Below are 12,906 nucleotides of genomic sequence, written 5' to 3'. Positions count from 1 at the left end.
CAAAAAGAAGAAATGTAATCTGTGCTGCCATTGTTAGCAGTGAGTCCTGTCCTCATATACGACCGTAAAGGTCACTAGCTGACTTCCTGTTTGACAGTCTGGTCGTTTGCCGTCACCACATCTGGTCAAATTAAAGAAAACCTGCTGTAAAGGCAGACAGACAAGACAATGTGTGTGTGTGTGTGTGTGTGTGTGTGTGTGTGTGTGTGTGTGTGTGTGTGTGTGTGTGTATGCAAGGGCTTGAAATGACTCAGCAAGTCCCTGAAATAACATGAACAAAAAAAAAGTGCAGCAGTGGTTTCAAACCTTGTTCCAACTCACGATCCACTTGAAAATCCACAAAACACATCTGATCCTGTAACAATATACGGAGGCCAAATAATGCCTCCTCAGAGCGCTCTCTATTTTTTTTGCATGTTTTTTTATTGTGATTATACAGTCAGGGTTGGAGTGAAAGCAGTGCAGGCTCAATTCTTCTATTTTGTTTGATGGAGGAGTGAAAGACTTCTTCAGACTCCTTCCTTTTATTAAATCCTCCTGTTGTTAACCAGCTGTTATCTATTTGATACTTCAGTTCCAGCCAAGAACAAGATACAAGTTCATATTATTGTCTTTAATACAGGAATAATAAAAGAAAAAATACTTTTTTTTTATTACTTTTATTTGAAGTGCCGATATATTTGTGTTTTTTTTTAACTCAAAAACCATCTCATTTTCATTTATTAGTTTATTTGTAATGGGACTCCTCATCAACAATAATAATTTGTATGCCAGATTTAGCTCAAGAGCTACTTTCCATCTCTACATGTAGTTTAACATCTCCTCTCTCTGGTTTCTCTCTGGAGCTTTAGCAACAATAGGTCATTCAGCCAATCAGAGGAGAGCGGGCCCTGAACCTCTCTTCTGATTGGCTGAGTGTTTTCTGACTGATTAAAATAAAAATAGAGCAGATTCCAGGAAAAACATTCAGAGAAACCAAATCCTGCAAGTGTTGGATGGTGGGTCTAAGTGGGCGGGGCTTGACGACTGCTTTGTTGTGACATCACAAAGTTACAGGAAGTCCTGACGGCTCGTTTTAAAGCTCAGTTTCTGAATAAAGGCTGTGTGGATTAGCTTTCATACTGTAACTGTATTAATATACAACATAAACCTGCTTTATAACGAAAAGATGAGGACGTCTGACTGAATACAGTATGGGACATTCAAAATATTTTGATTTATAACATTTAAAAACATTAGTTTTCATTCAGTTATGTTTTATAATCAGATTATTTCACCAGAGTCTGAACAAAGCAGCTGATTATGATGAGTTTATAACAACGCTGCTCTTCAGGAATTATGATTTGTTTCTATAAATGGGAGTTTTGTTTTGTTTTGGAGGGGGCAAGTTTTCAGTCTGCAGTCATCTAGGGGATTTCACAACGTCCTCATCATTGCCACCGTTTTTTTTTAAATATCTACTTTCATTTTACTGATTCACTACACACACACACACACACACACACACACACATAGACACACACACACACACACACACACACACACACACCGGCACACACACACACACCTCAGTCACAGGCTTTGTCCACGAGACGCCAGTAATGGCACAAATTTTTACACATTGGGAGCAAAGAATAATGCTTTCTATTATTCGCTAGCTGCTTTAACCCTGGTAAATAGCATGATTGTACATGATGACTGTGGTGAAGTGAGGTTAAACCGTGTGTGTGTGTGTGTGTGTGTGTGTGTGTGTCGGTTGGTTGTCTAGGCTACGAGCCTCCCACTACAGCCCAAACACACAGAGAGCCAGCGTGGCAGGGTCGCTCCATCGGCACCACCAAACTACGACTGGTGGAGTTTTCATCTTTCCTGGAGTCACAGAGAGACCAGGAGGCCGTGAGTAACACACACACACACACACACACACACACACACACACACACACTACAGTACGCACTCCCTATTGTCCCATAAAGCGAGATGACAGATAACCCCACGGCAGAGAACAGCGTTAAAGCCCTTTGTGTGTCTGTGTGTATGAATAACCTTTGTGAAGCCGTCTCTCTGCTCGGCCTATCTGTCATCCTGCCACACCGTGGACGCGCTGTCATCTTTCTACCTCGGCCGCACAGACAGCTGGCATTCATCTTGTTGTGGCTTTTTCTGTTTGGACAGTAAAGAAAGAAAGACAAAAAAACAAAACACTGTCGTACAGTGACATTGAAAGAAAAGATGCTTTTGTTAACAACATGTGTTACATACGTGGAGAAATGCCCTTAACAACATGTAAAGGTGGACCAGTCATGATTAAATAAACATATTACATTTAATAAGTTTAGACCAAAAACAGTGGGAATGGAAAAATAGAAATAGAAAAACTTTATTGTCCAGCCAAGGCAGGAAATTCATCTGGTCTCAACCAGTTACATAAAAAAACAAACTTGTAAACAGAGATTACACAAAACAAACATGTCAACAAAGATACATCGAACACACAGGAAGCATCTACATGGGTCACATGCAGACACCTGTTTTTTTTCTATACAGAAAGAATCAAATTTATCAAGTTTATCTGGACACAGAATAAAAAAAGGACAAAAATCAAAACAGTAAATACAAGACAACAACGCATAATAAAACAACATAATCAAAACTTAACAATTATTTAAGTTCTAAAGGAGTGGGAAGAAGCCGAAGCTTATTAAATATAAATAAATAAAACTATGATGTTGCACCTGACCTTTGATTTTTCTGATCAATTACTAGTGAAGACATTCATTAACTTGCTGTTACATGTTTATGATAGAAATTTAACTATTTAAATGCATCTTTTGAGGTGATGAAGAAGGTTTAAGTGACAATATTAAAACTGTGCTACATTACAGAGAAATACATAATGAAGCTTTAGGTCAATAAATCAAACAAAAAGCCATTCGTATTTGCTTTTATTTAGATGGGACAGTGCACATTGATGACAGAACATACAAATATAACGAATTGTAGCAAAACTGCTAATTTCCATCCGTAGTCCCATTTACATTAAAACAGTTTAAAACAACACTTCAATACATATAATAGAAATGATCCTTAATGATTTGGAACAACGATTAAGGAGAATATTAGTATGAGCAGCTGTGCTAAGTGGCTAACGTTACGATTCAGATGATAAGCTATGTGTGTTTGGAGCTGTTCTCTGTGGTCAAAACTAAACTAAAATAGCAAAATTATTTTATTATTACAGAATATGCAAATAAAAGATGGCGTCCAGTTACTCTGGAGTTAACCTAAATGTCAAAATGAATGAAAACCAGTCCACAGGAAACACTGCATCTCTCTTTCTGTTGCTATTGTCTTATCTGATAATAATATTTTTAAAAATAGACCGAGTAAACTAGCGCCAAATCATGAAATGTACAATAGAGTTAAATGAACAGCACATACTCTCTCTTACTCTCATCACACATTCAAACACAAGCACACACATAGACGACAGTTCAACTATCTCCATCCCCGTCCTCACCCTTTCTCCTCCTCGTTCCTTCAGTACAACAAGCACCTATTCGTGCACATCAGCCAGAGCAGTCCGAGCTACAGCGACCCGCTGCTGGAGTGCGTGGACATCCGGCAGATCTACGACAAGTTCCCCGAGAAGAAGGGCGGCCTCAAGGAGCTGTTCGCCAAGGGCCCGCAAAACGCTTTCTACCTGATCAAGTTCTGGGTGAGAAAGACAACACACACACACACACACACACACACACACAAACATACACTACTTCGTACCACTACTACATACTACTTCCTGTTTCTGTCCCTGTGGTATAGGGTTGACTGAGTACGATTGAGACACTTTTTGCTTTTCCATTTTTGAACAGATATTGCAAAAAAAAAACTATAGGCTACACTGAAAATAAGTGATTTTTCATGCTGTTTAATTTGTTTGTATACTAAGTTATTACTGATGAATATAATTTATTATTTGTTTATTTTTTCCACAATCAGGTCATAAACATGAGGTGCATTTTTACCATGGTCCCGTCTCAACTATACGTGTACAGTTGAGACGGTACCTTGGTACAGTTGAGACACCTATTGAAACCCATTGATGATGACTGAACATCAATTGTAAATGCAATAAAAACAGTGGAATATTATTGTATTATTAATATAAATATTATTATATTATAATTATATAACATAAAATTATAATATTAATAATAACACCGTTCAGGTATCACAAATATTAGTTTTTTTTCTCATTTTCTTTGTTTTTTTGGTCTTATTATGACTTATAACATGTTATCGTTAGCCTACACTGCACAACTTAACAGTGATGTGATGTAATACAACTCTATCAGGGTACAGCTGACCACTTTGTGTATTTCTCTAGATTGTGCAGTGAGTGAGTTTTTAGGGCACAAAATAATGTTTGCAATGATATAAGTTATGTTTGATGGTCACAAAAGGATAATAAGCTATTCGTTGTGGAAGGGACATGGTAAAGTGGAATTCTTACCTTAGTAAAAAAGACTTTTGCTGATATCTTTGGACTGGAGATGCTAAAGCTCTTCAAATTTCCCACAACCAAAGAGGACGCTAATATGCATGTGCTGAGCAGGCAAGATATTACTGTAAGGGAAGGGTGTTTCAACTGTACACATGTCTCAACTATACTCACTCCACCCTAGTGGTTTGTTTTTTTATTTTATTTTATTTCATCTCTACACACAGGCTTCTTTTTTCTTTTTCTGTTTTCTCTCTTAAGTCTGAATTCAGTTTTCATAGTGAGAGCAGCGTTAAGCACGAGGGGCCGGCTGGTTGTTCCTGTATTTTTCCACTCAGCGCCATATCTTAGCTGTACTTACAAGTGTGTGTGTGTTTGAGTGTGTGTGTGTGTGTGTGTGTGTTGTGTGTGTGTGTGTGTTTGAGTGTGTGTGTGTGTGTGTGTGTGTGTGTGTGTGTGTGTGTGTGTGTGTGTGTGTGTGTGTTCTGTCTTTCCACCTGGGATATGGAGGTGGTGGGTTGATGAAAGCACAGTCGCTTTGTTTGAACACCTGCTCACCTCCTGATTCACGGGTTGCTCTGTCCCCACCTGTGTGTGTGTGTGTGTCTGTGTGTTTGCCTGTGTGTGTGTTTGCCTCTGTGTGTGTGTGTGTGTGTGTGTGTGTTCCACTTTACTGTTAGTGCTGCAGTAGGACACCAAAGGACTTTCAAAAATCCCGGCAACAACAACAGCAGCAGCAGCAACAGAGCAGCTCATCACACATTCAGGCTGCAGACCCTGTGTGTGTTAATCACAGAGCAGCAGCAGATTTTACACTCGGGATTCACAGTAACTTTTTTTTTTTTTTATACGTCTGTAATTTTCACCTGTAGTGTTAGAAGAGATTTAAAAAGAAAAAGGCTTGTAGGGTGAGAACCTCACTCATGTTTTATTTGTGAATGTAAAGTAAGATAATGAGCCGACTGGAGCGTTATCTTTAGCTTTGACAGCATCCAAAACAAACCTCTGTAGTAGTAGAGCAGTGGTGGGCACGTTACTTTAAAAAGTAATTAGTTATAGTTACTGGTTACTTTCCCCAAAAAGTAGTAGTAGTAACTGAATTACTAGATTCAAGATTCAAGAAATTTATTTAGCCTTTTTGTGCACAGCAAGCTGGGAGTTCCCCCCAGGTCAGACTTGAAGTATTATTAAAAAGTTTTAAAGACTTGTTAAAAATGGTGAGTCAAGACAAAAGTAAATAAGGAAAAAACATTTCAAACAATTCATGACCTACATTATAAAAGTAACTAATTACCAGGAACAGTACAATAGTGAGTGAGTTGGTTAGTTTAGATTTCGGTTTTAAGAAATCTAAATTTTAAAATACGGTTGTGTATGTCTTGTTTTTGAACAGTTTAAATACAGTTTATTTACTACATTGGTTAATTTCAGATTTTTTCCGACTAGTTGAAGTGAAAATAGTGTAGGCTATAGCCTATAACGTAGCCTACTACACTTTAACGGGTGTATTATTTTGTGACAGGACTTCTTGAGTAAAGTAACGGTGGGTTAACGGTAACAGCGTTGTAACGGGGGAAACAGTAACTTTTTTGTTTACCCGTTAATGAAAAAAGTAGCGCTGTTAGTAACGCTGTTATTCCCATCTCTGCCGTAGAGTAGGGAGAAAAGCTACAGAGCAGATGAAGAGACACATACATAGTATAGTTTTATCTTTATTGGCTTTTGAATTGGTCCTGGTTTAAGTTGCAACCACGAGAAGCCACAAAATCACAGTAATATGAAAATATTTCTTTATTGGCTTTGGAAATAACACAGTTAGCCGTTCCTCTGTTGCCGTCTTCCCTGTACCTGGTTTTGTACCTGTCTGTCACTCAAAATGGCCACACCCTCAATTATGCAGAACAAAAGGTTTTTGGGTAAATTATATAAAAAATACACTCCATTCAGTTGTGTTGAAGTAGGAAATTAGCCATTGGAGAGTCTGTTTGGCGCCTCTGGTGGTCAGTTGAGGAACTGCAGTTTTTCTGCCACCTCCTCTTTATTCTTGCTGTAGTAGGCTGTGCAGTTAAAGTTACTGGACGTGGGATTATTATCGGACAGGAGATGTTGGTCTGTGAGGTTGGGGTCAGTTTATAGTGTGAGTGAAGAGGTGAAGAGGTGAAGAGGTGCAGCTCCTCGCAGCATGAAAACAAACAAGTGTGTCATGTAGAGAGCTTCCCCTCTGAATTTAATTAAAAAGCTCTCTAATCTACAACAATGGTGTGTGTGTCTGATTGTCTGCTGCATTAAAAGAGCACAGTTTGCTGTATGTGTGTGTGCGTGCAAGTGGGTGACTTAGCATATTGTGTGTGTGTGTGTGTGTGTCGTCAGCCCCTGAGACACTCAGTGCTCCTTAGAGAGCTCATTACAAATAGTACAAACCCTTCTCCACGGCTCTCAGCCTGTAATCCAGGTGCAGCATGTTCTCGCTGTTCGGATGAAACATTTTCAAACTTTTAAACGTCACAAGAATAATGTTTTCACACCGTTGCATCTGCTATTATTATTATTTATTTTTTTGTTCAGAAAGCAGGTTATTATCTCACTGTTTGTACAGTTTTACCAAAGCGACGTTGAGCATGAGCAAAACAAGCTGCTACAGTTTCAGCTACGAGCAACAAAAAAGTAAAACAGAAATGTAAAACCCAGTTCGAACAGTTTACAGCAACACAAAAGTTCCTGCTCCTTTTTGTGCATGTTTTGAGATCTTCTTCCTCCTCAGTGTAATGGAGGGAAAATCATTTTGCTGTTGGTGTTCACAGCACTCAACGCTTACAACAACCAGCCGTCTGCAGGTGTCAAGCCAAAAAAAATTGTAGAAACTTTAGAAACTGAAATTTATTTTAAATTCTAGTGATCTCGAAAAGTTTCTCTGGCAAAGAATGAAATAAACATGCAATCTGTGGTTTGTATATTTCCATGTAAACACCACTTCAACAAACAGCTGGTGGGGGAAAAAAACAGATGTAGAGAATGAGTGTGATGCAGATAGTTTGGACAAAGATGATTTAACAGCCTCAAATCTGCTTAATAAGAAACTAAAGGAGGAAACTACTGAAGCAGCATCTTCATCCAGTGATAAGTAAAACTTATCTCTATAATACTGGGTTGAATTTGAGAATAAACACCATTTTTTCTGATTCCCTGTTTGATGAGAAAAGCCCTTATTCAGAGCAGGTTTTTAACAGGTCACTCTGCCTCATGAACAGCAGATTATTAAGGATCTAAATTAACAAATATGGTTTGATATGTCTATTGTGTAACAGTTTATTTACTATATTTTCAAAAATACAGAGGAATACACTGGTGTAAAGTATTGAAGGTAATAAGAGGAAGAGGTAAAGCTGGTATAAAACATGATTAAATGATAAAAATAAGATTTACATGAAGTGATTATGAAGGTACAGAGTCGTTAGGAACCTGAGGAGTAGAAAATTATTAAATAGACAAAATAAAGAAACATTTGAAACATCGCACTGCTATGTGACTGGACTTCCTGTCTCGTGGTTTTCCAGTCTCATTCCAGTGCCAGATAAACCTCAGTTAGCAGAAGGGTTGAGCCAAACCACTGGCTCCCCCCTTTCGAAGGCTGAGAACAAACATTAAAAAAATGAAAATAAGAGTCATTTGACGGATAAAAAAATCCCATATAAAATTCACCATATAAGATAAGATAAGATAAGATAAGATTGCCTTTATTGTCATTGAAAATAATTCAACAAAATGTACATTGCCCCACAATGGTACAACATATAACATGTAATAATGAAAACATGTAATAACAGAAGACAAGATAAGGAAATAGTCATAAAAACATAAAAGACATATACATACTATACGTCCCTTTACCTGATCAAGGTTATAGTTTATGTACTTTGAAGAGTTTAGAAGAATATATGAATATACACATACAGTATATATATTTTTTTCTGTTTATTTTGTTTTATTTCTTTATTTTGCTTTATTTTTCAAGTTATTCTGTTGTATTTCACTATAAAATTCACAAATTGTGTGGGATTGCGCTAATTTCTAAAAAATAAATATGTGTAACAGAATCTGAACCAATAATCTGTGCAGTCCTGCAATAAAGTATTTTTAAAAAAAGAAAGAAAAAAAAGGTTATAGTAGCCTATATACTGTTTTTTGATTGTTGCCCTCAGCCTCTTTCTGATGCTGTAATGTGACCGACTCTCCAGCAGAGGGCGCCGTTGACCAGCTGTGGCAACACAAAGCCTCCGTCCTCATTGATTATATCCAATAATCAAATCCAACAGCAGCCCCAGTATAGTATATAGGCCTGTAGGTTATTGATTATGTTGTTAATCGTGTTGTTTTCTGCTGTGCGTTTTTTTCCAGGCGGACTTGAACTACAACGTGCAGGACGACCCGGCGGCCTTCTACGGCGTCACCAGCCAGTACGAGAGCTCGGAGAACATGACCATCACCTGCTCCACCAAGGTCTGCTCGTTCGGCAAGCAGGTGGTCGAGAAGGTGGAGGTGAGGAGGAGGGATTTTTATTTTTAATTCTCATCTTGAAGTGTGGTTTGTAGACGCAACATTAGAAACAACCTTTTTCATGGATGTTGATGTACGCTGTGCTGAAAAAACTTAATATTTGCTCCTCGTACTTTGTCAATTTATGGTTTCGTGCTCACAGAAAGTGACAGGTTTTATTTTATTAAGTTAAATTAAATTCAAAGAACCATTTAAAAGTCATTTAATTCACAAAATATAACATAAATCTTTCAGTTTTGTGATGCTTCATATCATAAAGTTGTGTATTAAACTCAGTGCAGCAGTGTCTCCAAAACGACTGCATCCTACATTTCCCATAATGCAACCTGCTTTTCATGTTTTCCTTTGTAAATCCCCACATTTCCCACACTCGTCTCCTCTTGTTGTACAACCAGATAATTCATCTCAGTCCTCAGTGTTTGGCAAAGTCTCTTCAGACGACGTTGTACAAACTGAGGTCGTGACTAACGAGACGATTCTGAACTTGGTTGGAAACCCCCGTTAATGATCAGTTTTACCACATGTGATGTGATTTGATAATGAAATCATCCTCTTCCTGTTTCTCTCCCCCCCACTGACCCAGACGGAGTACGCGAGGTTTGAAAACGGGCGCTTCGTCTACAGAATCAGTCGCTCCCCGATGTGCGAATACATGATCAACTTCATCCACAAACTCAAACACCTGCCGGAGAAATACATGATGAACAGCGTCCTGGAGAACTTCACTATTCTGCTGGTGAGCTCGCCACTCAGTGTGTGTGTGTCTGTGTGTGTGTGTGTGTAGTATTACAGCCGGGGTCTGCAACCTTTTTTTTTGTCTTTGATCAACTTTTTACAGAAGAATGTACAAAAGATTAGACATCATATACAAAGTTTTCCGCCCTCTCCATATAGTGGGTGCATACAGACAGAAATTCATGTATACATTTGAAGGGAGGTATAAAAGTAAAACCCCTATATAATATGTTCATAGCAACTCCCTATGAACTTCTCACTCAGGATCTCTCCCGGGTCTGCAAACTTTTTAACTTTTTTTTTTTTCTTCAATTTATTTATTTTGCACGAACATATCATAACAAGAACATAATCAAAAACCCAATTTGTTACAAATAAAAACAAGAGAAAAAGGAATAATTAAATGACTTGGAGTTACAGATTGAAATTTGAAAACAATATTGATCTTGACCATATGCAACAACATTTTAAAGATATTTTTCTCCATTATTTGCACAAATTATGAACGGATCAACAAAGACAAAAACATGAGGAAAACATGGATTTAGGAGAAAAAAATGATTTTGGATGGGGGGAAAAGCATCAATATGAATGTAACTGCTTTTTTCTCATCCAAAATCCTTTTTTTCCTCCCAAATCCACATTTTCCTCGCATTTTTGTCTTTGTTGATATGGAAACAGTCCTGAGCTCGACAGTCGACTAGTAAGGTCTACCCAGGAAGCTAGACTAAACAGAGGTGTTGTGTGGTAAGGAAGTTACGTAAAGGAACTGGTGGATGTTGCAAAGCATTTGTAGTGATATTCTGAGCATATATAGAGGTCAAAGTCGCGGTTAGAAGAACTGCCCCCATTACTTCACTGTTTAACTGTAGCGCAGCTAGCAGGAGGAGAGCTAGGTCCGGGCTGCACATATTGTTCTCTGATTTTTTCCTACTGTATGGTCGCACTCGGGGACCTAGAGCTGTAGAGCGTTACTTAGAAAATGACCGTAATTCTCCTTTAACAGATTATTTTAAATGCTGCTGAGTGCCAGTGATGATGATGCTGCAGAAAACATGTCTTAGGGTTACTAAACACTGTATTATAATATAAAAATATGATTTTAAAATCTTTTTTCTTTGTGTGTGTGCAGGTGGTGAGCAACAGAGACACTCAGGAGACTTTGCTGTGTATGGCGTGTGTGTTCGAGGTGTCCAACAACGAGCACGGAGCACAGCACCACATCTATCGACTCGTCAAGGAATAACACACACACACACACTTATACATATAAATATATATATAAATATATACACATCACACGGACACACACACACACACACACACACACACACACACACACATATTGCCTTTGTTTGGTGACACTGGAGGTAAAAAAAGCCCCAAACAACCTCAGAGACAGAGACAGAGACACTGGCTGCGTCTTCGCTGCTGCTGCTGCAACAAGAGGCGGTTTTTAATTAACATCAGATGTGACACAGTTTTAACGCAGCAGAGCCTCCGTCACCCCCCCGACCCCCCCTCACCCACCCAGCAGGAGCGTTTCAACACGAAATATTAACTCCAACCTGAGTATTAGATGCTCATTAGCTGGAAATATAAAAAAAAATAACAAAGAAGAAGCACAGTGGCAGTGCAGCCGTAGAAACACATTCAAACCGACCTGGGTGTTTTTGTTCTTTTTTTATTTTTGTTTTTTTTGTTTTTTTTGCCCTAGCGAGAACATCCTGACTCACACATCACCGGGAGACGTCGGGTCTCCTGCTAATTGGTTTTTACTTTCCCACTTTCACTCCTCAGAAGATTCAGATTTCGCTGTTGTGATGATGGAAAGAACAACAGTCTTTTCTTTTTTTTTTTCCTGTCATTTGGAGGAAACTCAAACAAGATTTTCAAGATTTTTATTTTATTTTGTATTTTCTGCCCCCTGTGAAATAAGTGTGTGCGTGCGTGTGTGTATGTATGTGTGGGCGCGTGTGTGTGTTACCTGCCAAGATATTGACGGACACTGAAGGTCAGACCCTGTGTATGATCAATAACCAGAGAAGGAAAAAAAAACATAATAATAATAATAACAATAACACTACTGCATTATCATATAGTACGATATAGAGGTGGATTTATACAGAAGAGCCACTGCAAATTGTGTGAGCTTGCACAAAAAAAGAGGCTTGTCCCAAAGAGAAGAGAAAATCAAATTTTTACCTTTTGTATGTTTTCATCTAAAAAAGAAAAAAAAAAAGAAAAAATGAATAGCTTCTAAACTTTGGGAAATTGTTTATTGATAGTAGCATATAGATTATATTTTAATTCCAGGAACACTATCTAAAATTTATGTCAATAAGAAACTATAAGTGAAATTGAACAATTCAGGTACTTTTTTTTTGTGCAACAGGTAAATCAAAATCTTTGTCGAAGTTATAATCCTCAAGGTGTCAGTCCTGGTTGATTTGGTCGTTAAAATACATCTTTGTTTCCTGTTGCTCTTTCACAATAAAAGCCAGCAAGCAAGCAAGAGCATAAAGAACGCGACGGCTGGTGTGAGTGAAATAAAATAAAAATAGAATAATTAACATTTATTTTATATTTGAGCCAAAGACTGAATTTGATTTGATTAAAAAAATCTTGAGGATTATAACTTGAAACATTTTGTGGTCAGTCCATTGGAGAGCACTGTGAACCTTCTGAGCTATACAACAACAACAACAACAACGTCCTTCATGGTGTTTTCAAGGAAAAGAGACGTTTAATGTGGTTAAATGAAAAATAAAACAGCTAAAAATAAATATGTGATCTGAAAATTAAAGGAATAGTTCAACATTTTGGCAAATTGGCCCACTGCCATAATTGCTATAGTTTTAGCAGTGGGTTCGTTACCTTTAATTGTCGGTACAAACTATTTTTAGAACGGCGGAGCAGAGCCGCAAGCTGCTCAGAGCTACGCTACGGAGGCTAATGGGATTTCTTGGTTTCCCTCATCAAACTCATCAAATACACAATCCAACAACTCCAAAACGCTCTGGTGGACAAGTTGTGACCTGCACATTCACCACGCTGTGAGATAATAACAGAACGTTACGAGACAGAGTTGTTTTAGAGGTAAATGCAGAGACTGC

The 12,906-nt window shown here is 38.1% G+C and overlaps 1 protein-coding gene and 1 non-coding gene across 2 annotated transcripts in view; both read left to right on the top strand.

Annotated features, from left to right (window-relative positions):
- The window catches only part of tead1a (TEA domain family member 1a), a 50,429-nt gene extending 37,879 nt beyond the window's left edge, over positions 1-12,550 (top strand). The window contains exons 8-12 of the mRNA XM_085780079.1: positions 1,769-1,896; positions 3,545-3,718; positions 8,897-9,037; positions 9,639-9,791; positions 10,923-12,550. Of these exons, the coding sequence (XP_085636205.1) occupies positions 1,769-1,896; positions 3,545-3,718; positions 8,897-9,037; positions 9,639-9,791; positions 10,923-11,036 (710 nt within the window). The 3' untranslated portion in view covers positions 11,037-12,550. The remainder of the gene's footprint in view (positions 1-1,768; positions 1,897-3,544; positions 3,719-8,896; positions 9,038-9,638; positions 9,792-10,922) is intronic.
- On the top strand, positions 8,012-8,141 carry LOC146986315 (small nucleolar RNA SNORA35). The gene has a single exon (XR_015036095.1). It is a non-coding gene; the product is annotated as a small nucleolar RNA SNORA35 (small nucleolar RNA).
- Positions 12,551-12,906: the final 356 nt, after the last annotated feature.

The sequence above is a fragment of the Trachurus japonicus genome, chromosome 6, assembly GCF_045865225.1.
Source record: "Trachurus japonicus isolate A0001 chromosome 6, Traja_1.0".
NCBI classification, from domain to species: Eukaryota; Metazoa; Chordata; class Actinopteri; order Carangiformes; family Carangidae; genus Trachurus; species Trachurus japonicus.
This window is presented reverse-complemented; position numbering and strand designations above follow the sequence as displayed.